Source organism: Petaurus breviceps, unplaced genomic scaffold (genome assembly GCF_028583685.1).
Source record: "Petaurus breviceps papuanus isolate PSGF00001 unplaced genomic scaffold, PetGlider_PUasm1.0 80, whole genome shotgun sequence".
NCBI lineage: Eukaryota > Metazoa > Chordata > Mammalia > Diprotodontia > Petauridae > Petaurus > Petaurus breviceps.
In genome coordinates this window covers 12,055,332-12,080,920 of record NW_027186540.1, presented here as the reverse complement: position 1 = coordinate 12,080,920, position 25,589 = coordinate 12,055,332, and the positions used below count along the sequence as shown (strand labels likewise).

General features: G+C 35.1%; 1 protein-coding gene across 17 annotated transcripts in view; it reads right to left on the bottom strand.

The window, feature by feature from the left end:
- Positions 1-677: 677 nt before the first annotated feature.
- LOC138176019 (semaphorin-3A) overlaps positions 678-25,589 on the bottom strand; it is a 665,616-nt gene continuing 640,704 nt past the window's right edge. For all 17 annotated transcript variants that reach the window (XM_069106728.1, XM_069106733.1, XM_069106729.1 and 14 more), the window contains 3 exons: positions 24,452-24,519; positions 4,695-4,837; positions 678-4,104 (listed from right to left, as the gene is read on the bottom strand). In XM_069106728.1, the coding sequence (XP_068962829.1) occupies positions 3,649-4,104; positions 4,695-4,837; positions 24,452-24,519 (667 nt within the window). In that variant the 3' untranslated portion in view covers positions 678-3,648. The remainder of the gene's footprint in view (positions 4,105-4,694; positions 4,838-24,451; positions 24,520-25,589) is intronic.

The window sequence follows — 25,589 nt, the reverse complement described above, 5'->3', positions numbered from 1 at the left end:
CTTTTCCCAACGCATTATGTAATCTCTTTTATGGGTAAAAATAAAAATCATTTATGTTTTTATAAGAAAGCCATTTTATATTTGTCTGATGTTACTTCAACCTGGAGGAACTGTGATACCAGTTATTTTAAGTAGCATGTGTATGTACATATATATGTGTGTATGTATGTATGCATGTATTTGTAAATAAAGTTTTACATACTGTTTGAAGCCAGATGAATTTTTTTTCTTTAAACCTTACCTAAATTTTAGCCACTTTTGTCCTAAGAAAGATATTCTTTGTGTTTAAACAAGATTATATTTTATAGGTACTCTTAAAAACAATGATAATTGTTCCACACTTGGAGGATATGAAAATGAAGGATAGGATGTTTCAATAGACTGTATGTTGTAAGGACTTCAGTGAACAAAAATCATTCATGACTGTTAACAAAAAGTCTTCATAGAATTTTAACCAAATATTATATGATATTGAATTTAAATTAGTACCATTTCAGTTAAGAGAAAACACATATGTCACATTATCACAATGCACATCTCTCAAGTATAACTATGCTGAGGGAAGTCAATGTGCTGATTTCTCTAGCATCATTAGTCTTGATCCCAAAGACCCTTCCAGCTTTTCTTCTTTCACACTAGATGCTGGTGGGAAGAGTAAAGACATCCAAATCCCAATATTTTGAAGAAATGTGTATTTAACAACTGAATACATGCTAAAAGAAATAATTTACAGCAGCAGTTTCATTTACATTTTGTCTCCAGTTCTCTAGTTCCCATCTGAAATGCAGTGATAAATACAGAGATGGAACATTTTACTACCTGGCAAAGAACATGCTTAGTGAATGGGCACACATCTTCTGCCCTTAAATAGCACATAAACCACCTTATCACCTGAATGGTGAAACTGGGCATTTTAGAAGTATGTTGAACATATTGAAATGGAGTACCTATAGATAGCAGTACTTTACAGTGTACCCTCTTTCCTATTCAAAAGTATTTACATCTCTTTTGGCTAATGTGTAGGTAGCAAAAACTGAACTATTTAACACATATCATTGAAATCCACTAAATAATACATAAAATGATCATTAAATGTGCGTTCACATGCATTTTACTTTTTTTTTTACACTTTGACTTCAATCAGGTCATGAAGGTGTAACTTTGCTCTGCAGTGATGCACATTATCTCTACCTTTATGGTTTTATTATGTTTCTTTTGAACCTCATAGTTTCTATGAGCTTTTAAAGCAAATCTCATTTCCAATGATCCATGAATATGCAAATGGAAGGCTATTGAAAGAAAATTTAATTTTTTTTTGCATATGAAGACTGCCTTCTCTCAATACTTTGGCAGAAGATTTTGACTATAAAATGAATTATTTGCCAGTATATGTAGAAAACCTAGAACTAATGAGTCAAGCCAGCCAATATTTTATCAAAGTGTAGCCTTTCTTCTGAATAGTAGCATAATGAAATCAAAATGCACTCCAAAATTGGAGGGCATCCCTGGAGTTATCACACAATCTTTAGTCCTTCACATCCTCTATTTTGAAGACTAATAAGACATTGGATACTTCTGTTATAGCAAAGACATTCTTTTCAACTTCAAGATGTCCAAATTTAGATTGAAATTCAATACTACCTTTTTAGTACATTTGAGATATTTTATGAAAAAATGCTAGAATGGTCTTTTTTTTTCTGAAGCCCTCTTTGTTCTTTTGTTTGTAATTCATATAAGATTTTATATAAAGAAATATATCTTGATTGTGAAATGGCATACCAACATCATGTTAATCAACAAAGTTTTCCAATTGAATTCAAACTATTTTTTAGCTTTTTTGAAACACATGCCACCAAACTGATTATTCAAAGTATTCCTGAAGACTGAAACCTTGGCTTCAACCTGTGAAATATTTCAGCTCATGGGGACTTTTAAAATTCACTGTACTCTGAAGTGAGAAATCAGTGACAAGTTAATTAGAATCCCAAAACTACTATAGTTACAACTCTGATGTCACTTCATTAATTAGCAAATTTTTTCTCCTTCTTAAGAATTGTAAAAGGCCTTGGGATAGGCCCCCAGAAAAGGCAATGCTATACAAAAATAGTTTTCTATTGCTGATGGTTTGATGACTCCTAAGCACAACAATTCCCAGTGAATAATGGTAAGACAATGTGGCAAACAAACTCTTGACTCTGGATGCCCTTTTACAAAGCTATTTTAGGAAATTACTGTTTTCATGTTTCAAAAAAGGTGATATCTCCAACTCTGTTATGTGCAAAAGTAAGTTCTGTTGAATTTAGAGGCATGCTCATTAAAGAGGAACTATTGTCCCCAAGAGATGTGAATTATGGGTAGTTGGGCATTGCTGGTATTATGGGTCTCGAATGAGTTAGGCACCATCACTTCATAACCTTGTTTGAGAATGTAAGATCTTGGAACGTAATTGTCACCTTTTCATAGCTCTCCCATTTGACTCCCATTGAAACTAAGAGACAAATCTTTGATGTATGCGAATTATTTTGTGTGGATTTTCTACTTTTATAGACAGAATGACAAGAACACTTTTTCTGTTCAATTAACTGGAGATAGTGGTTAACATTTTTAGGTAATGTGCTCATTTGCTCTTCACTGATCTGTAATAAACTATTATGATACATTTTTACCAAATTCCTTGCTGTTTCTATTGGAGGGTGGCAGTCAGGAAATTACACAGTTTACGTTTATTAAAGGTAACATTTAGGGAGGGGTGGGAGTGAAAGGTTTCTGTTCTTTTCCTTTCTACAGAGAACTAAGGCATACTTTGTACTTGGGTTTTAGGGATTAACTATTTAAGCTATATTCCGTATAAAATATATGGGCTGTCTCTGTGACTTGGCTGAAAAAATTTCCAAATGAGAAAAAAAGCAGCACACAACTGGAATTTTCAAACAATAATTAGAAAGTACAATATTTGTAAGACAAAGATCTATTCTAGTTTAGAAAAGAGCTAAATTTTACTGCATATTTGTCATGGTACATTTAAATTATAGTTTTAATAAAATACATCTTTAGATCAAAGCTGAAAGAAGACATCAGTAGTAGATCAGTGTATTCCACTTTCTTGCTGGATGATGGGTGGTTTATGCTTTTCATATTTCCACAGACCATTTCATTCGATATCATTTTACTCTTCCAGTATGTATAAACAAGACTGTTGGTAGATAAAAATTAACCTTCTGTCCAACCAATTTTGGAATATTAATCAGCTTTGTAAATCCATGCAGGTTTTTTTAAATGCTTAGTTCAATAAAAATGGCATTGCTGATGTCAGTTTTCCTTCTTTAAAGGACAGTATGGCAAATGACATTTTTAAGTCTCAGGCAAAGAAAGCAAAACCTGTACAATGGAATCTTTGTAGGAAACATTGTCAGCTAAATTGAATATCTATGTTCATCTTTGAATCTCCATTATATGTTGGTATTAGGAAAGGAGTCTGTTAGGAAAGTTAGTCATGGACTTAATTTATACTTGGTGGAAATCAGTTGGACTTCCCACTATTGTAAACATCCACATAATGCCATGATAAAGTTCATGTATATTGCATTTTTTCCAGTTATCTGTCTAAACAAGTTTCTACTTAAGTGAGGTTGCCAGAGGTAATGCAGTTCAAACACTCCTGGGTGCCCTCTCAAATTCGTGGGTCCTCCTATTTCTACCTTTCTTATTTTCTTGTAGGTGTTTCCATTTATTACTATTTGCCTGAGAATTGCCCGGTCTCTGTCTACGTTGTTTTCGGTCCCTTTTCCAAACTTGTTCACAGAACTCATCCATTGTATTGAGGTTGGGATGGTTGATGAGTTGCATGAAGTCTCTATACCAGACCTTCTGATTAGGAGTCATGCTATTTGAAATATCCTTGGTCTTAGAACTATCACCATCATCGTCTTTATGAAGAAGCTCTTCTAAGTGATCTGTGTCAATGACTTCTAAGGTCACTTTAAGAAGGGTTTGCATGAAGCCATGTTCCACTGCATGACAGAGATAAATGCCCGAATCTTTCCTCTGTAGACTACGTAACAAAAGGCCTTGTTCAGTTTTGATGATACGGTCATCCACTCTGATCTGATGTGTGAGAGAAAAGAAAAAGGAGGCATTTAAAATCTCATCTATAGCATTTCAAATTCTATTTTTTGAAAAAGCATACCATGGTAGCAGAAATTTGGTTTATATTTAGGGAAAAATTTATAACCATTATAATTTATATCTCAATGGAAAAGGTATACAGCAATATTTAGCACTTCTATAGAATAAAATAAGGAAATTATCATTCAATAGAAATGGAGATTTTTATTCAATATGAAGCCCAGCTGCATTTTATAGAATTATTGTTATTAGATATTTATAATTACTTATATAAAAGTTTAATGTTTTTTGTCAAATAATACTTCTTACAGTCAAAATAATAGATAAAGGAATCAAAAATTTTGTTTTCCTAAAACAGAATGTTTTTCATATGGTAAATTATTAAATGCTTTTTGATTGATTAATTGATGACTGAAAATAGGCTATACATGATTATTCTGAAATTTTTCAAAAAGGTAAAAGGAAAAAGATAGATAGATTCCCCATTATTGGAAATGAAGGGAAATTATTAAGGAAGACTTTAGTAGTAAAAGTTGTGTTGGAGAATAAAATCTTTTATATTCTTGTACCTCTTCTTTCCGTTCCTCATTTTGCCTCTGGAATTGCCAGTATACTAGAGCACGTTGAGACTTGGGGCTGCACTCCAAAAATGTGCTACTGTTTTCTACTCCATAGATGATTTTTTCTTCAAACCCGTGGCCATTGTAGTTGTCTGTCAGTTGATAAAAAGAAAAACGAAATGAAATGGGAGGAAAGTAAAAAAAAATGATCCTCAATTTCCAAATGCATTTACTTCTTCAGAAAATCACTTTTTATTGTCAAGCTTGTATGATATTCCAAACTGATTGAGAATGGCAGGAATGTAAAGCACATAGTAGCAAAGACTTGAAAATTTAGCTTCCTATTCATGAGGACAAAATCAGTTTTGTTTGGGTTATATGAAGCACATAGAAAGGTAGTCTACTAGAAAGTAACATTTCATCATCACAATGCTGTGTAGAATAAAACTATCTAAATATACCAAAAGAAATAAATGTGTCGGGGTGGCTAGGTGGTGCAGTGAATAGAGCACTGGCTCTGGAGTCAGGAGGACCTGAGTTCAAATACGGCCTCAGACACTTAACCCTAGCCCTGTGACCTTGGGCAAGTCACTTAACCCCAATTGCTCTGCCTTCCCCTCTCCAAAGAAGCAAAGCAAAAACAAAGAAACAAAACAAAACAAAAAAGAAAGAAATGTGTAAAATTACTTTCAATGTAGTACATTATGATATGGAGAATTGAGTGACCGGAAGGGATTTAATCTATTTCTGTTGCATCTTTCTTTACTAAACAAGAGGTGGTCTGGGGCTGCCAGGAAGTTTATAATATATAACAATTTCCCTTAAATACTTCATAGGTTTGTTGGGAGGCCAAACAAGGGATACTTCAGAAGAGAGGTACTGTTATTATATGACTCAGATCTCCATTGGAACTAGTTAGCAATAGTCCATCTTTTATTATACTGAGGAATTGGTGAATTGGAAAAAAAAGACAAAAAAACAGATACCCAAATAATACATAATAAAAGTAGAGGAAGAGGAAAACCAGTTTCCTAAGAAAGGTTCTGTTATTTTACCCTTGAAATAATCTCCTTCAGTGTGGTAAATGAAACACATTGGAGATCAACAGTATCACATGGGGAAATGCTTAGTAAAACTCATTTGGAAAAAGGCTCTTTTTATAATCTTGCACAATTCTGTTTCCATTAGGATACTCAATAAAATCTGCACCTGGTTAATTTAACTGAAAAACAGTAAAAATATTTTTACATGCAAGACAAGCTGACTTTGTAGAATATGAAAGAAATATTTACCATCTCCCCTGCAGGCAAGCTCTTAATAATAAAATAATATTTTCTTGTCTAATTTTGGCAATGTTAATCTCTCATCATTACCTGTTGTGGTTCTTATCAGATTTAAACTTCTCGTGCCAAGTTTAAAGCTTCTCTAAAAAGATCACCTTCGTTATCCTTCATCTTTTACTTTACTTTTCAACATATTTCATAGAGTACTCACATTTATATAGTGCCCTAAGTTTCACAAAGCACTTTCTTCACAACGTCTTTGAGAGGAAGTTACCAAGTATTACTACTCCTATTTTTCCACAGGCAGAAACTAACATTCTAAAAATTTGAGTGAGTTATTTAGGGTTACAAAGCAGGTAAAAACCTGAGCTGAGATTCAAACCCAGATCTCTTGAATTCCAAGTCTAACATTCTATGTACCAGGTCAAATTACCTACAGTCTCAAATAAACCTATGCTCCTAATTTGTTTTTTCTCCCTGACCCCAACTTCTATGCTTTTTTTTAAAAAAAAAATCTGTCTCTTCAAAATGTGAAGTTCCTTGAATAAGTATTTATCTGACCCATTTTTCACATTACAAATCTAACATATGAGAAAAAAGTAAGACCTATGAAACATTACTATAAACATATTGCTTAAAAACTATATATGTTACATCATCTTTCAACATTTCTATTCCCAGAATAGCTGCTCTTCCCAACTTCATCATCTTAAATGCTGCTGGTATTTCTTTATCCAGTAGGTATACAGTGTGGAGTCTAAATGCAGTGGTTCTGCTGTCATTCTCAATGTGACTATTTTGGTAGAACACTAAAACATCTGGGCAGGGAGTTCTATTTAAAAATGCTCTTAGGATTCTCTAGTTCAAAAGATGTTACCCCAGCCTTTCTATCAATGCCCCCACAAGGACCCTAAGAGCTCAATGGATCTGATATATTGAATACCTGTTGGGGAGTTAGAAGAGTTTCCTGGATGTGATTTATCCCTAAGTGTTGTTCAGGAGATTTCCCTGGATTAAAGCACTAAGGTGGGGCCAGAACCAGAAAGAGAAATGAGCCCTTTGGGCTAGGTCCCCAGGGAGTTCTTGGACAGTTATCATAAGACCAAAATGATTCCTTGTGTGAGATAATACCATTCCTAATCTTCCCTCCAGTTCTTCCTTGAAATTTTGCAAATAAGTTTTCACTGTAACCCAGTGTTGGTCATAGCTGCCAAGCTCATTTGCCTGCAAGGACATAAGAGTGTTTGCTGGCTAAAGCAGCTTCTGACCTCCTAATTTTCTTGCATTGGTAACCATTTTGCATTTGTTAAACTTCTCTAAAAAACTACTTCCCATTTCTGCAATGATAACAGGTCAGTTTAGATCATCTGTCTTATCATTCAACCATCAATAAATATATATTAAGTGCCTGCTATGTACCAGGTACTGTACTAAGTGCTGGGGATACAAAAAGAGGAAAAAGAGAGTCCCTGCCTTCAAGGAGCTTACAATCTAGTGGAAACAAATATGTATAAACAAGCTATACATAGGATAAAAAGGAAAGAATTAACAGGGGGAAGGCATAAGAATAAAGAACAGTTGGGGAAGGCTTCCAGTAAAAGAAGAGTTTTTATTTGGGACCAAAAAGAAACCAGAGAAGCCAGTAGTTGGAGCAGAGGAAGGAGTGCTCCAGGAGTGGGGGGACGGTGCCTGGAGCCTAGAGGAGGAGTGACATGCTTATCTTAATCTTTCCTTTGATTTGGCAGATTTTGATTATTTCTCTAGCCAGTCAGTAATCTATACAAAGTGAGCTGCATGTTAAGTCATAATCAGTTTCATTGCGTTGTTGCATTATTTGGTGCACAGTATTTTAAGCTCCTTCATTTCCTGATCCCTCACCATATTTTCCAATAGCTTCTAACAGTGTCATTTGTCCCAGTTCCCGACTTTAGGCCAAAGTTAGCAAGATTACAGTAAATGTTGACTTGCTCAGAGCCGCGTCAGGCTGTTTATACGTTTTTCCTACTACGTAATCTTCTGCAGAAGTTAGGGTAAAGGTTGTAATAGTCATGATCTTCAGTTTGCTTGTGTTCATTATGAGCATTCTACACTAAAAGAAGCAAGCGTTCCACAGGATGAGGTCTCGTTTCTTTTGAGTTCATGACGAAACCGACAATAACAACTTTCTTGTTTGCCCTTCTAACAGAACCTGTAAGCTAGCCTTCTACTTAGTACAAATTCTTTTAAGTCTTCTGGCTAATTCAGTTAGTCAAAAAGCATGTAGTAAGTTCTTACTATGGGATAGGCATTTTGCTAAATGCTCTGGATACAAAGAAAGGAAAAAAATAGCCTCAGCCCATAAGGAATTTGTATTCAAATGGAGGAAATGTAAAGAACTGTGTACATACAAAAAACAGCCAGAGTAGATGGAAGGCATTCCAAAAAGGGAAGATATTCTAATTTCCTTTATAGCAACTTTATTATTTTGAAGGTGGTTTGGTTCCTCAGTAAATGTATTTTTTCCTTGATTGCTGGACAATGATCTCACATTGAATGCCAACAACTAAATTAACATTTGTAGATGGTCTGAACACTTTGTGATTCTTAGCACTCCTTTTGCCTTTCTTAGCATGTTTTCCACCATCACTGCAGAAGGGTAGCAGCAGACTTGGAAGAGCCAGAAAAGCTATCTGCTAGTTTAGGCTGCATTAGTCAGAAGCTACATGAGCCTCAGTGTCTGGAAATGGTGAGATACAGCACCCCTTACTATCACACAGTACAATTAGTGAGCTGTGATTTTTTTGATCTAGGCAACTCCCATACGAGGAAAAGCTTTACCAATTTGTTAGTTCAGTTATTTTCAATTGTATCTGATTCTTTGTGACCCCATTTAGGGTTTTCTCAGCAAAGATACTGGAGTGGTTTGCCATTTCCTTCTCTAGCACATTATACAAATGGGGAAACTGAGGCAAGCAGGATTAAGTGATTTGCCCAGGGTCACACAGCTAATATGGAGATCAGCATCTTCACTCAATGATTAGATACTTGGATGACTAAGAATTTAAGTGACTTGCCCAGGGTAACAGAGCTAGTATGTATTTTGAGTCCATGTAATATCCCTGTGATGTTACTGTTTTGCCACATATGCCACCTTAGAAATAAATGACCTGATATGCAATAGATTTTCAGCAAATATCCACTAAGCACATTTTCTTGAAAGTTTCAAACAAGATCGGTTGGTTAACTCTTACTTAGGTTATATCTATACAATTCCAAAATAATGCCCTGATAAGTGAGTGTCTATGTGTGTGGGGATAGTAACTAGCCAAATGATTGAGTCATGGTAGATAACTAGTGATCTCTCATTCTACATAATCTCAGAAATACTTCCTAGGTATACAGCATGAAATTGATGATAGAAAGGATCTTGAGCTATTATTTAAATCTATTTTCCTGTCTCTAGGAAAGAGTAGCATTTAACCATCTCCTGGCCACTGGGCAGTTGCCCAATTTGTAAAGATTTCTAAGGAAGGAAATTCCACAACCCCTCTCAGTCATCCATTGAGAAATACATTTCACACTCAGAAGAAATTGGTTTTGGATGCAAACTTTTATGATGAAAATTATACCAATAGACAAGAGGGTGTAGTTTTAAAATTGGCATAATGATTCCTCATGGGTTCTGCAATCAGAATAGTTACAGCAAAATGTTTGAGAGCAAGAAAACATTAGGTTTCTTTTTAAATAACTACAGTATGTTTGGAGAACACAATGTTGCAATATGTTGCAGCTGTTAATGAAAAGAAATAATGTTTTTGAGGAAGCAATCTTCAATTAATCATTTCCTCTTGTAGTAGAATAATTTATGGAAATGAAATGAGGCTAATAAACCAGAAAAAATGGGAGAAAGTTAAATAAATTGCTTCCTTTTGTAACAACAAAGATTCATGATATCCATCATTCTGTTAGATATATCACATTGCTAAAGGATGTATTTAGCATTTGATTCTCCTCCAATACCACAGAAACAGAAGGCATCAGATTTCAACTTATTTTTTATCTTAACCTTATAAATGTTTCTAGGAATTGCAATATTAATAGTGCACTAATTTCAAGTGATCAGCCATCACACGGAGGAGAATGACAATTATTTAACGTAGTTATTTAATGCAGCATCTTTCATGGGAATTTTAACCTTTGGTTTCATTTTTGGAGACCTTGCCTTTTTAGTTTTGGAAAATTAGATATAGACATGAAGTATAAAGTGAATAAAATGGAAGCCTCATTCGGTCAAATATCTGCAGACTGTTTAATCATATTAGCTCAATCATTTAGCAAGTAGATTCAACTGTGCAATGACACAACAGTCTTTTTTTTCATAATGATACTGAAACCCAATTGCCCATGCACAGATTCTATTTGAAGTTCCTTCCATCAAGCTTCAATATCACATTTCAGTATCACATTCCAGTCTCCCATGAAAGTTTTCCTGACCTCCACAGCTAAAAGAGAAATTATCATAGACCTGGACTTCACCTAAGGACTAATCTCCTTTTCCTTTCCATTATGCAGTCATATATGTCTTCTAGGGAAAAAAAACCTAATTGAGAACATGTTCTTGTCATGTCTTTGCATTCACAGGGTCTAACATTGTTCTGTGTATACAGTAGCTGCTTACTAAATACTTCCTGAAATGAATTAACAAGCCAATTATTGACTGTTATAATAATACGTTTAATTTTAGGGTACAAAGTAATTATGTAATGCCTTAATTCAGTAAAGATTCATTAAGTACTGTGGTAGGCGCTAAGGATATATAGATAAAGAGTACCTTACTTGAAAGAATTTAAAGACTAGGCCTTCATATATGCACAAATATGTGTATATACATGCACACATAAATTTTGTCCATATATTAGTAATTGGCCTTTATATAGGACATTGTAAAGTGCTTCTTATCCATTGTCTCCTTTGATCCTCATAATACTGTGAAGTGTAGATAAAAGATGAACCGAAAACTTAAAAATCTCCTGTGAAGTATGGGTAGAATTATTATCTTTACTTGGTAATCTAATATCAGATAGCCTATACATATTAAGACAAGTAAATGACTTAGTTGCTTTGTTTTTATCTAATGGATTCCAGGCTTTAAAGAATAATAAATGGAGTAGAGGAATGTGGTTCACAGAAAGGGATGGATTTTAAGTCATAGCATCTAAGTCTGAAACCTCTCTGTCTCTCCCTGTTTCTTTTCATCCTCCAACCTCTGTTGCCTCATTTGTAAGGAGAAGGTCACACTAGATGGTCTCTGAGGTCCTTTCTATCTCTAAATCTATGACACTAGTCATAGTTTTCCATAGCATTTCCGTATGCTATGGAAATAGGGGTGAATGCTATTTTTATTCCATAGAAAATACCTTGCTATCGGAGCAGCCAGGTAGCACAGCAAGGAAGAGCACCGGCACCAGTGTCAGGACGACCTGGAGATCGAATCCAGGCTCAGATACTTAGCACCACACCCAGAAATAACTGGCCGTGTAACCTTGAGCAAGTTACTTAACACCAATTGCTTTAAAAAAAAAAAAAAGGAAAGAAAATACCTTGCTATAGAAAAGGCACATCTATCATTTTCATCCTGATGGAGCTTAATAGTCATTTCCATAATCACTGATATGATGTATTTAAATTCTGTAGTGCATAGTAAACTAATTCTATACATAGATATATCTATAAATACCTATCTATATTACTGTCCAATATAAATATTTAGCTAACTGAAATCTAGCTAATTTGATTACAGTTTTGGAGATGTGACCTGCTTTATCAAGGTAGAAATGCTAAGGAACATTTACACAATTGAAATTAGTAGCTTCTCATTAGATAGCATAGCATAGTGGGTTGAAAGCCAGCCTTGGATTAAGGAATAGCTTGATTCAAGTCCAGACTCAAAAGCATACTGGCTGTTTTATCCTAGAAAGGAAACTTAAGCTTGCAAAACCTCAGGCAATTCTCTTAAGACTGTGAATGGATTAATTTAGTTGCATATCTATACTGATAGAACTGGTTTCCACTTTGGAAGTTCTCAACACCAGTGAACTGGTATGTACCAAAATTAAATTTGGTTGTGACAAAAATTTCATCTAAACCAAAATTAAATGAATAAAACCTTCTTTTATAAATTTATGCTTTCGTTTAATAATATTTTAAAATAATCTATTAGTACATGTAGCTCCCAGATAATTCCCTTTGCCGATGAAGGTATCTTCCCTGGAACTTGTAGTCTTAAAGAGTCATGTAAGCAAGCACTATGAAGTTGTGGTTTTCCTAGGATCATAATGCCAGTTCTTGTCAGAGGCAGCATTTGAAACCAAGTGTTCTTGGCTCCAAGGGGCAATATATCCACTGTGTCATGATGCCTCTCAATAGTTTATTAACTCAATAACTTCACTTTTATGTTATATTGATTACATTTTAAGGTTCAAAGTAAGATTTTTACTTTCCATGTGCTTGCTTGGTAAGATTCCATATATCATGTTATAGTTACTAAATTGGCTACTTGTAGTTTAACAAATAGTCACATTTGGACTTTAATAATAATAATGATACACTCTATGAATCTGTCATTTTAATATGTAAACAAATGTATGAGGGCTCATTATTATCTATTTTCTGATTATTTGTCACTATATATAACAAAGTCTGTACATAATGATACCATAGCATAGATGGTGAAATTAAATGATTTTTTCAAAGATCATTCATGAAGCCAGTTTGAATTAGCAATATTAAAAACAAGATCTGCTAACCTTGACATCCTTTGAAAACCAATGGCAACATTGCCTTTTAGCGCAGGACTAAAGCTGCAATTTCAATTGCTCAAAAAAGAAGATACTTACTATAATATTTACTTGATTTTTTTAAACATCTGGCCTATTTTATTTTTGCCATTTTGCAGAAAATACATTACTCAGGAAAGCAGGAATAATCTATGTGCCAGAGAAGAATTATCATTGGAACATTATTCTCCAAAAAAAGTCAAGAAACACAAATTTAATGTTTAATTTACTTTTTCCCCAAGAGATATGACAAGAGATAGGAAACACCCATTAGCTGAAAACAGAACCTCTCCAAAAACAATAATGAAAATACCACCTCGCATTTGAATAAAATGGTGCCTTATTAACAGGCTTATTAGCATTTTAAAAAATTCCACTGTGCTCATATTAAGCATACTGATGTGAATAATGTGCTAGTTTAGGTGCAGTTATTGGCTTTCAGAAGGCAAAATGGCATAAAATCATTGGGGAGTAGGGGGAAACATTTTAACCAAGTCTTGAAAGCTCTTGTGATGAGTAAGGACCCAAAAAATATTTAAGAAATAGAATCACCAAAGTATACACTGACCTCACTTCCTTTTATAAGCTGTGGTGCCTATCAATTTTTTTTATATAGAATGGATGTAATAGATATATTCTTAATATATACAACAGGTAGTAAATTGCTGTTACTGGTTATTCTCAGAAGTATGTATGGGATAAAAATATAAACAGTTTATAGAAATATTGAGATGAATTTGTATTAAATAAGTCCATTAGAAGATTTACTATGGAGAATTTAGAAATATTTAAGGTTGGAATCATGGTGACCAAACATGATACTCTCTTACATACAGTCTCTTTCAGGCAGAATTCTGGAACTGACAGAAAATTGCTTCAAGGCAGCAGAATTCTGGGATTTATTGAAAGTTGTTTTAAAGAAAAAAGTAATTTCTTCTGGTCTGTGTTAATGAATTGTTCATCCTTTGTTTTCAAAAAGGACCAATGACATTATGATATTGGGGATAAAATAAGAAGCTGTAGCATGCACAATGGTCACACCCTAGTAAAACTGGCATGGCAGATGCACCAAACCAGGTTGAAGGGAGCCAACCCACTGATGCGTCACTGGTCCATATCATGTGGCTGGCTCAGTCCATGGTGGTATCTCTACAGTGATAGTGTACACTTCTGGAAATCTGAATTAGGAGCAGTGGCAGGGAACCCTAAGAGATGAGAGGGGTATGTACTGACCTATGGTTTAGATAATAAATTGGTAATTGGGTATATAGAACCCCAGGGTGAAGAAACTCCCTCTACTAATGCAGCTTAGCATTTTCTCTGCAATTTATATCCTTAGAGCTGCCTAACATACTGAGTTTAATGGTTTACCCAGTGTCACAAAGTCATAAGGCTAGTATATGATACAGGCAGAATTTGAACCCAAGTCTTTCTGGCCACCTCTCTATTCACCATATCATATAGCTTCAAGATAAGCTAGAAAACCACAATACTCCCCCTTTTTTTTCCCGATGGCATAACATAATTATTTAATTTAATGAACCTTTACTAAGGCCTTTCATGTAAAGACACCCAGCTTAGTTCTTGGGATGCAAAGAGCTTGTATTCTACCTGAAAGATCCAACACGTGCACAAAGCATTTCAAGAAGGAGCAAGTGTTAATAACTGGGAAAATCTAGAAAGGTTTCATCTAGGAGGTAGCACCTTGGTTGTGCATTGGAGGAATCCTGGGATTCTATAAGGCGGAGGTGAGGAGTGAGCATCTTCTAGACAAAGGGAATCATCTGTAAAGGGTTAGGGATGTAGATGATTAAAAGTCACGAATGTGGGAGAGCTAAAAGAACAGTTTGATCAGAATGGTGAATGTGTGAAAAGGAAAAAAATAAAACCAGAAAAGCAGATGGGAACTAGATTGATGAGGACTTTAAATATTAGATTGAAGGGTTTGTAGTTTATCCTTCAGGCAATGGAGAAGCACTGAAGGCTTTTTGTTTGTTTTATTTTGTTGGGGGGGGGGGTAGGGTATGTGTGACATGGTCAGATCTGTTTTAGGAATAGGTAATGTTAGGATTTGGAAATCAAAGAAGCACAGGCCTGGAGTCCAGCCTGACCAAACAGTATAATGCCTTGCTAGTGTCATTTAAATACTGAATACAGTTTATGTGCTTGAGCTAAGACATATAAAAGATGAAATATTTTCAGAGAAAACTGCGAAGAAATGTGAAGCCAAGTTATACACAGCAGGAAATTCAGTTTCAGCTGCCATGGTAAACTCATTTAGTAATACTTCATAGGATGATAGAATTTATAGGCTACCCTGAGGCTCTAATCCAAATTTCATTTTTCAGATGAGGAGACTGAGGTCCAGAGAGGTGATTATTCCAACACCATGTAGTAGAGAAGGACAGAATCTGAACCCAGAATCTGTGACTTCAGATTAATTTGACATTTCATTATACTACACTGTCCTTTAGAAACCATAGTGTGAGTTATATTTTAGGTGAGTTATGCTGTGGAAATTATTGAGAAGACTATTATTAGAGGCTGTTAAGGAAAAGCCAACCCAAATGAATGGAGGCTCAATTTCATCTTGATTCTAATTTCTTTCATGTTACAACATTGCTAAAACTTCACTACATTGACAACATGGTGTGTTATTAAATGAGTTTACCATTGCAGCTGGAACTGAATTTCCTGTAGTGTGTAATTTGGCTTCACATTTCTTAGCAGTTTTCTTTGAAAATGTCTCATGTCTTTTATATGTCTCGATTTGAACACACAGACTTTATTCAACATGAGAAGTAAGTGACATTAGCAAGGGAACATATATGATTTAACTGGGTTGGGCTCTGGTCCTTTGCCCATTGGATTTCCAAATATTGACATTATCCATTCCAAAGACTTTCACTCCTCTTTAAGGGTCAGGCCTGGTGTGGCCAGATATGAATGTTCTCCTTAGTTTTAAGATAGTTGAAAAGTACTTCATTTTGTCATTTTTGTGCCTAATTAAGAATAAAGGGGGAAAATCACCCTCAAACTTGGTTTCTATTTTAAACCAGATGGTTATACTTGCTATTGCTTTTACATGCTTCATCTACTTCTGCCTCCAAGGCATTACATTTGACACCCCACTTGACTAAAATGCACTCTCCATTATGTCAGATTTTGTCTCTATCACTCTTTAAAGCTCTCATCAAAATTCTTTTCCTCCTCACAGATCTTGTGTACTAGTTCCACATGTTATCGGTCATTACCATCACTCTACCAGCATCTTTGCTCTCCCACTATACATTTCTCTTCCTTCATTATTCGGCATCTTTGCGATAAGCTGTAACTTAGGCCAACAGGGGCAAGGAGGTACTGCTGAGAGTATGGGAAGACTGAGTTACTATAAATGAATACCTAAGTGGCTAAGTGCAATAGTGGAATAAGTTGAGTGGAAGGCTTTTATAGAGTGGGGAAATCATGTTATTTCTCTTTATATACGTTATTTTCCTCTTGGCCTAGTTCTCCCTGATGAAAAAGGAGGAGGTTGAATGTCATCAGGCACTACTATATAAGTAGTATAATAAGCAGTATAATAACTTTCTAGATCTTACTTAGCTACTAATAAGATAAGATCTACTTATCTTATTATCATTTCCTCCTTTTCCACAACTCTTTACAAGTCATAGGTTGCCACAAGTATCACAAATGGAAGGAGTCTCTAGACTTCGCTCCATGCTTTACTTGCCTTGAGAGTGTCCTTCTCCCATTGGTGAGTTCCTACCAAAACCTCCATTTTGAGGAAAGGCACAAACCACTTACGCTTTTATTCCTTGGATTTCATTACCATCCCCTTGCCTGAATATCTATCCTCCCAGCCCTAACCTTTCTCAACTTCCTTTTACATGTTGTCTTCCCCCATCAGGGACTTCATTTCATTTACTTGTATTTGTATGTCCAGTAGCAGCATCAGTAATGATATTAAAAATAATTATAATAGTTCACATTTATATAGGATGTCCCAAAAGTCTTAGTGTACTTTTATGATTCAATAGCTTAGAACTAACTGTCCTATGACTTTTGAGCTATCCTGCATAATGAACTTAGACTTTCAGAGTATTTACTTCATATGAACTTCATGGGGGAAAAATACTATTTTGCCCCTTTTACCTCTGTAAAAGGGATATCATCTGATTTACTGGGACTTCTCCAATGCAACTAGTTATGTGCTTTTGACCTCTTTTTGCCAGAAACATGCTAAAATAATAACAACAGTGGTTAACATTTGTATAGCATTTACTATGTGCTAAGTGTTTTACAAAAGTTATCTCATTTGATCCTCACAACAACCTTAAAAGGTAGGTTAAGTTATTATCATTCTCATTTTATAAGAAACTGAGGCAGAGTTTAAGTGACTACTGTCACACAGTTAATATGTATCTGGGACCATGTTTGAACTCAGGTTCTAGTCTAGGAGTGGGGAACCTGTGGCCTTAAGGCTACACATGGCCCTCTAGGTCCTCAAGTGGAACCTTTTAACTGAATCCAAACTTCACAAACAAATCCCCTTAATAAAAAGGATTTGTTCTATTAAACTTGGATTCAATCAAAAGGCCACACCCAATAACCTAGAAGGCCACATGTGGCTTCAAAGTCACAGGTTCCCCACCCTTGTGTCAACTGCTGAAAGATATGTGCTTTGGAATAACACAGAAACTCCTTCTTGTTCCCTGATTTTGAGAGGTTGTGTTCAAGTTAAGAGTTGACTAAATCAAGAAGAGTGACCCCTCAGAGGGCTATAAGAGAGTCACCTTTTTCTTTTTTTTTTTTAAGTATATAGATTTGAATTGGATTCCAAGTCTTGGACTTCCAATGGGGAGGAAGGGGAAAGTTCAGTCTCTCCCTTACCCCTAGAGTCAATGATGGTCACATTCATCTGACAGTGTGAACCTGTCCTTGCTTATGGCAATTTGAGAGTAGATTTCAAATCTCAGGTTGCATCTTATGTTTTAGGCTTCCTTTCCAAAAAAATGATTTGTGACCATCAATAATGAGTTTTTTTTAACTTATCAATTATCTTATGAATTTGACAGTATAAGAGTTCTTCACAGTGCTCGCTGCCTAGTAGTAGTGGTTTTTTCAACTACATTTATTCTTAGAGAAAATGACCACCAAAGGGGTAATATCAGAACCACAAGGGACTAAAGAATCACTGCTGCATAGTCAGAAGATTTGGAATTTGTGAGTTGATTAAACAGTGCAGATCCAAGGTAAAAGTGAAATATCACCTGTAAAGTCTTGCAAAGTTGTTTTTTTTCTAACCTTCCATGAATATAAAGATTGTACAAATGTAATGGATTATTGTTTTATATTTTATGTATCTGTTAATATGTGCTGATCAGTCTTTTATGTTTTAAGCTTTTTTTCTCTGGTAGAGGTGACACATAACTGTTCTATACCTGATATCTATGTTGTATATTAAGTAGTTTTCTAGAAGGGACTCTCTCAGTTCCTTTTGAATTGAGTTTTATCAAGTTTTATTTTGGAGATTTTCTACTGAGTTATGGTCTGGGGTCAAGATAAAAGTCTGATACCTTGTCTTCATGGTCAGGGCACCTCTAGGATTAATTGGGGTTCCATATGAATCTTGAGCAGGAACCCCTAGTGGGAAGCCCTCTCCCCTAGCATCCTTCAAGTACTAGTTACTCTTCTCATAACCCCCAATTTACTGGTCAGACTAATCCTTGCTTTTCATTGCCACTTCTCCCTTGACCACTTTTACTTAGCAACTTCTTCATCATGTTTCATAATATCCAAATGTTTGCCCAGTTTGGATCTTGGTAGTTATGTACTGACCTCCTCCACAATATTCTCCTTTTTCTCTCTTCGGGTTATAAACCTAAACTCCCAGTCCTCTCTTCCCACCCCCTACCACCTCTCCCCCCCCCCCCCCCCCCCACTCCCCCCCCGACTTCTTACTAGGGAACATCGACATATCAATATTCCTCCATATACCCTAACTTCTTACTTTTCTCAATTTACTTCAGGCAGTCTACTTAAGACACTTCAGCTTCACAAAGAGAAGATTATAGCTTTGATCCAATCAAAATCTTTTTCTTTTTTAAGAACCTGAAAATTCCTTTATCTAATCACAACCTTTTATCATCATCTTTCCTTAAGTTTAAAAACTAATACCTTTATTCTTTGTCCTCTCTGTGGCATCCATTCCCTTAAAACAACTCAGTACTACACTATTCTCTTAGCTACTGACCCCCTTTCCCCTTATTTCACATTCTTTTAAACAAAGCTGGAGAAAACCAAGAAGCCATATTGACTGAATCTATTAGAAATTTATTTTATTTAATAACAAATTGGTCCTCATTAGGACAAGTGAGCCATTTTGTTCCTCCCTAATTGAATCATTATCCTACTCTCTTCTAGTTGCCTATAACACCCCCCCCCCAATCCCCATTCTCTCAGCCAAGTACTTTGCATCATACTTAATCTACAAAATTGAGAGTGCAATTTGGCTTCTAAACCTATTATTATATTCTAATGGTCTTTTCCAAGTCCAGATTCTTTTTTCTTTTTTTTTATTTCTCAGCAGCATTTGGCACCCTTTATTACCTTCGCTTCTGGATAATAACTCCGCCTTAGGCTCTCTACTGGTTCTCCTCCTATCTGTATAACTACTTTCTCAATCTCATTAGCTGATTCTATATCCTTGCCATGCCCACTAACTGTGGGAATCCTTTAAGATTCTGTGTTTAGGCCTTCTTCTATGATACTTTTCATGGTAATCTCATCAGCTTTCAGTGGTTCAAGTATCAACTTTGTACAGATGATGTCTATATTTTCTAGCTAACCCAAGCCTCTTTCCTAAACTTTAGCTCTAAATCAGCAACTCCCTCTGTAAACAGTTCAAAGTCATGTATAAATTAGATTATTATCCCTCCAACTTCCCTATCACTATTGTGGATACTACCCACCACCCTCCTTGTCACCCAGGCCTACAACCATGGTATATACCTTGATTCCCCACCGTCACTCACCTGTTGTACAGTATCTGTTGCCAATTTTGGTTGCTTCTACTTTCCCAATATCTCTCATATATCACCTTTTCTCTGCTAACAAAATCCAACATAAGTTCAAACCCTCATTATCTTTCTCTTAGGTTATTTCAACAGCCTTCTAACCAATCCTCTTTCAAGTCTCTCCTGAATGCCAAAGGCAGGCAATTTCCCCAAAACAAAGGTTTAACATTTCCTATTTAAGGGGAACCAGTGGTTCCCCATTATCTCTATAATCACACAGCTAGTAAATTTTTAAAACAGCCTGGAACCCAGATCTTCTGGTTTATCTTTGGTTTTTATTGTAATATTATTTTCTAGTGATACCAATCAGGCATACTTAATGGGTTAGAGGAAATGAGTGCAAAATACACTTACTATTTTAATGGCATTATGTCTGAATAGGCAGTATCTGATTAACAAAGCAAACAAGCTTCAATCAGAAATGGTTACAGTAGAAGTAGGTTTCTCTTACCTCACTTAATCTTGTAGCATTTCTGCTCCCCCTATTAACTTAGTACTGGCTTGTATTTGATCTGTGCACATGTCTTAGCAGCTTTACTAGGTTATAAACTTCATGAAGCCAGGAATTGTATTTTATCTATCTTTCTAGCTCTTCCAACCCTGCTTATTATACTGCACATTGCACATAGGAGCTTCTTAATAAATGTTGTCAGATGAATGCTCTGTGTCTGTTTTAAGCACTTAGCATGTTGCTTTCCATATAATACCCAGTTAATAAATGATTTGGGTTTAATATAGCCTGGATCAATTTAATGACATTTTAAATTTTATTGAGGTTGCTGAAAATAGCAACACATGATCACTGGTACTTGAAGAATTTGGACCTGGAAAGGGCCTTAGAGAATATTTATTTTAAATACTCTGTTTTACAGATGAGGATCTAGAGAATACATTAGTTTTTAGCCTCTATTAAAAACAATAATGGCTATGAAATGGAAAATTTAGGTTAGGCAAGAGTAATAGCTTCCTGATGACATCACTGTTACCACTCGATTAAAAGAAAGGTTATAGAATCTCTTCTGAAATTATCATTCATCATCTTGGCAGAGTGGAAAGAGTGGCTTTGTAGTGAGTTCTAGTCTGGTCTTGTCCACTCACTAGACGCATCACCTTGGGTAAGTCACTTAATCTCTTTCATCATCAGTTTGCTTAACTATAAAATGAAAGGGGTTGAATAAGATGATTTCCAAGGTCCATTCCAGCATTATATTATATCTTTGATCCTTCCTGGTCCAATCGGTTTAGATATACTTCTTGCTAGAGCCAGGAGGATGGAGTAAATGAGCATTATAATATGCAAATTTATATTGGTTCCAAATTCAACTAAATATTTGTTAAAAATATCAAATGCTACTTAGGGATTATTAATGATTCAAAATATAAAAGAAATAATTTTTATAATAAAAATAGAACCAAAAAAATGTCTGCCTTCAAGAGGTTTGCAATCTAAATATTAGTGGATTGAGATGACCTAGGATAGTTTGTCAGACTTCAGCTCACTCAATGCTTTACTGGAATTACACTTTTCACCAGATCTCTTCTGACAACCAATCCATTACCAAAGACAGTTAATTCCACTTCCCTAAATGGAATGGAAGTGGGAAAGAGCAGCAAGTTGCTTCAAGTTTTCAAACTAGACACTGTATTGTTTGCTGTATTGTTTGAAGTAGTGCTTTAGCACATAATCTCCTTCTACAGTTATTCAAGTTTTGTGCTCATCTAATTTAGCAGATTGGCAGCTAGGTAGCACAGTGGATAGATAGAATGCCAGGCCTGGAGTCAGGAAGACTCATCTTCCTGAGTTCAAATCTGGTCTCAGACTATTATTAGCTATATAACTCTGGGCAAGTCACTTAACCCGGTTTGACTTAGTTTCCTCATCTATAAATAAAGCAGTAGAAAGAAATGGCAAAGCACTCCAATATCTTTGCCAAGAAAATCCAAATGAGATCATGAAGAGTCAGATGTGACTGAAAAATACAACCACAAACTCACCAGATACTTTAATATAATCAAGTAATACCTATTGAACATTCATGAAATTTATGATCATGAGCTATGATTTTACACAAAATTTAATCTATCTGTATATGGGATGAAAAGCTTAAAATATTTGAAAAATTTCAAAGTGCATACCCATGGTTTAGTAAAGATCCCTTATGAATTATGCTATGACATTGTAGTAACAATGTTATCTTTGTTACTCAAAATAAAGTAAAAACTAGTCTACTAATTTTGATGGGAGATCTGATGCTAAAAACAAATATTCTTAATGAAACTCCCACTCCTATGTGTAAGCAAGAAATATCTACCTATGTTTTCATAAATATGTTATTGAAACAGACACTTGTTTGTATCAATACTTCCAATATAAGAATGAAGAAAATAATAAGAAAGTAGCAAATAGAACGCTTCAAATTATGTTTGTCTTTGGGGGGACAAATTTTTGTCAGGAAAAATAAGTTGAAACCCTGCTCCCCCAAATTTTTCTATATGACACACACACATATGCGTGCATATTCACACACAAATATATCTAAAAGACTAAGCTGGGACTACATGTAGCCTTTTCCATTAACATTAAATGCAGCTACTTGACTGACTTGAAAAAACAAACATAAACTGGGATGTGATTCTGATAACATTCTAATTTCTGAGACTTCTTATAAATTTGTCTTTTCTACTAAGTGTCTGTAATAGTGTTACACAAATCACTAAAACTGCTCTGCAGTAAATCCATATGTGTATACATATTTTAAATTATAAATTATTCTTCCTGTTTGAGAAGACCAGTTGGAATTGAAGGCTAGAGTAAGTGCTGGAATCCAACATTAAATTCTTGTGAACTAGAAGATGTCCACAAATCATTAAAATATGTTTGCTTCTTTGAATTAAAGGAAAGTGCACTGGGGGGTTTGGCATATGCCTAGAGTACCTAAGATAGCATAACCAACATGGGAGATGTTAAGGGATCTGTTTATGGGAGACTGGAGAACTGTCACATGTGTTAACATTCAATAGTGCTTCTAGGTCAAGGCAGAATGTTCATATATGGACCAGTTCTTCTCTCTCTCTGAAGCAGGTAGTACTGTCTCCCAAGTGAACGGTGCCATGTCAGTTTATCAAGGGATTTGCCAAACTTCCATTACAAATTTAGCCTTTTGGATTGCCTATGAATATCTGCATCATAGAGAAACTACAATCACATTTTAAAAAATATTACAGTCTAAAGCCAGATTTTGGGAAAGTTCCATCAGCTTTGGACTAAATTTTGTGATCTTATGCTCTTTGTGGAGGGTGTTTTCTTTTGTATTGAATTTCTCCTGCATTAACAAAATATTAATTTTATGCTTAAAATGATTGGCTTCTTTTAAAATTTCAGATGAGGTAACAAATAATAAAGTTTAGTTAACTTTATGATGAAAAAAACTCTGCTAATGTGATCATAATGTAAAATGAGGAAACAAATTATAAAACATTGACTTGAAATCAATAAAACTTAATTAAAAAAATTTTTTTCCCTATCTTTGTTTATGGATATGCCAAAGAAATTTTAATTAAACAGCAATGATGTCACCAAAATCAAACTGAAGACTTTCCCCAGTAGAGGGAGGCATAATCCCATTGTTCTTTTCACAAAAGGAAACATTCCCTAATATTTTATTCTTGAATAAATAAGAACTAGTTACTTGTTGAGGCAGGCCTTGACACTTTCAGGAAGTCCATATTTGAATAAACTTGACCTAAAACTTCACTGTGATGAAATTTGCTGCAAATAACAGTATAAATGTAACCAAGTTAATTATCTTAAACATTATGTGGGAAAACTTTCATAGGCCAGTTCAAGTTGTTAGGTGTACCAACAAAAAAATGCCTGCCTGCAATTTTATTAACTCATAAATTAATCATTTAAACAGGTTTTTTTCCCCTTTAAGCTATAGTTTGTTCCTTGACACACCTTTATACTCTTTTTTTGTCATAAATTATTCCATAGGCTTTATTCATAAGAATATCTGTAGCTCTAAAGTCCTCAGTCTGTTAATGAAAGTGTTGTAACTCAGTAAGTCTCTGTGCAAGCATGGTATTTAAAATGGTTTATTTGGATGTCTGCAATTATTTTAAAGCCTTATATTCATACCTTTGGTGTTTCTCACCTTTAATCTGATTGTGTATTTGTTGTATTACCCAGAAGTAAGCTACTGAGAACAAATAGTTTCTCTCTTCTCTTCTCTTCCCCCTTCATTTCTCTCTCCTTCTCTCTTCTCCCCCTCTCTTTCTTTCTCTCTTCCCCCCTCTTGTTCTTTCTCTACCTCCCTCTTGCTTCCTTTCCCTTTCTCCTCTCCCCACAAAACAAAAGCAAAAAACTGAGCATAGTAGCAAAGTAAGTACCTAATAAATGTTTGTTGAGGTGAATCCTAGAAGTTTGCTGGATTTGCCTGTCTTGAGGGTCTTTTGCTCTCTTTGTATACGTCTGCATTTCACTAAGCATCCTTACTTCAGCTAGATATATACAAAGGAATGATACAAAATATACAAAGTGTGTGCATGTGTGTATCTGTGAGAATATGCACTCCGGAACAGTGACTTACCATGATGTTGTAGGTCTGAGCAGTGAGTCAGTGGGTCTCCATTGCGTATATCTTGTCTTCTTGTGCGTCTAAAAACATTACATTAGAAAATGGGTTATTGGATTTCTCTTTGATACTCTTTGGTGCTTGTAAGGAGTAATGACAAAGACGTCTTTATGAAATCAGGAAGCAAACATAAACAGATCTCAGAATTTGAAGCAAAGTGATGTGATTTTTGATAAGAATATAGCAGTTTGTTGCCCTTGTCAGTGTGGGTTCCAAAATAATAAATATGTGTAACAACTGTACTAGTTTATGTTGAGAATATATTACAATATTGATTACAAAGAATTCATGGTTTGGTCTTTAGAATGGCAAAAAACAGGAATCTTGAATTCATTCCCTAAAGGCTTGGGCTAATTTAGCTTTTGAAGAAATGCAAAGGGATTTAAACTAGTATCATGCTTTAAAAAGGAGGCAAAAAGGCAAAAGGAGAGGGGGTTGAGATGTATAGATAGTATCATGGAAAAAAAGAATGAGCTTGGAGAGGCTTCAGGAGATAGCGGAGGATAGAAGGGCCTGGCATGCTGTAGTCTACAGGGTCACAAAGAAGTGGACATAACTACAACAATGACAAATTCTCTAACAAATGGAGACTTGATTGAAAAGCCTCATAAATCTTATGATTTATGCTAAGATTTTGACAGGCTCAAAACAAGTGTCCCTTCAGGTATTTTCCTAAAGTCTAAACTCAAGGGGAGATAAAATACGACTTTTCACACATTTCATGAAGTGGTTAGTTTAATTAACTAAAGAAAACTTTCAACAAATGCAACTTCTTTTCCCACCAGTCCCATATGCTTCTTTTTAAATTATCTTTTCATTGATATTCAATGATTTGATCAAAAGGATTCTTTTTTAACCTGATTATTTTCTTCCTTTCTTCCTGTTCCCCTCCCCATCTCTGTCTGTCTGTCTGTCTCTGTCTTCCCTTTGGGAGACATTTCTGTTTCTTTTGTCCCAAATGATTGTGACTGAAAAACCAATTTACCCCCACAGGTGTTTTATTCAGCATTTAATACAACAACAGGGTTGTGTTTGGTCGAAGTCTTAGCTAAGCAGAGAGTGGAGTTAGATAACAGAACAATATCACAGCTAC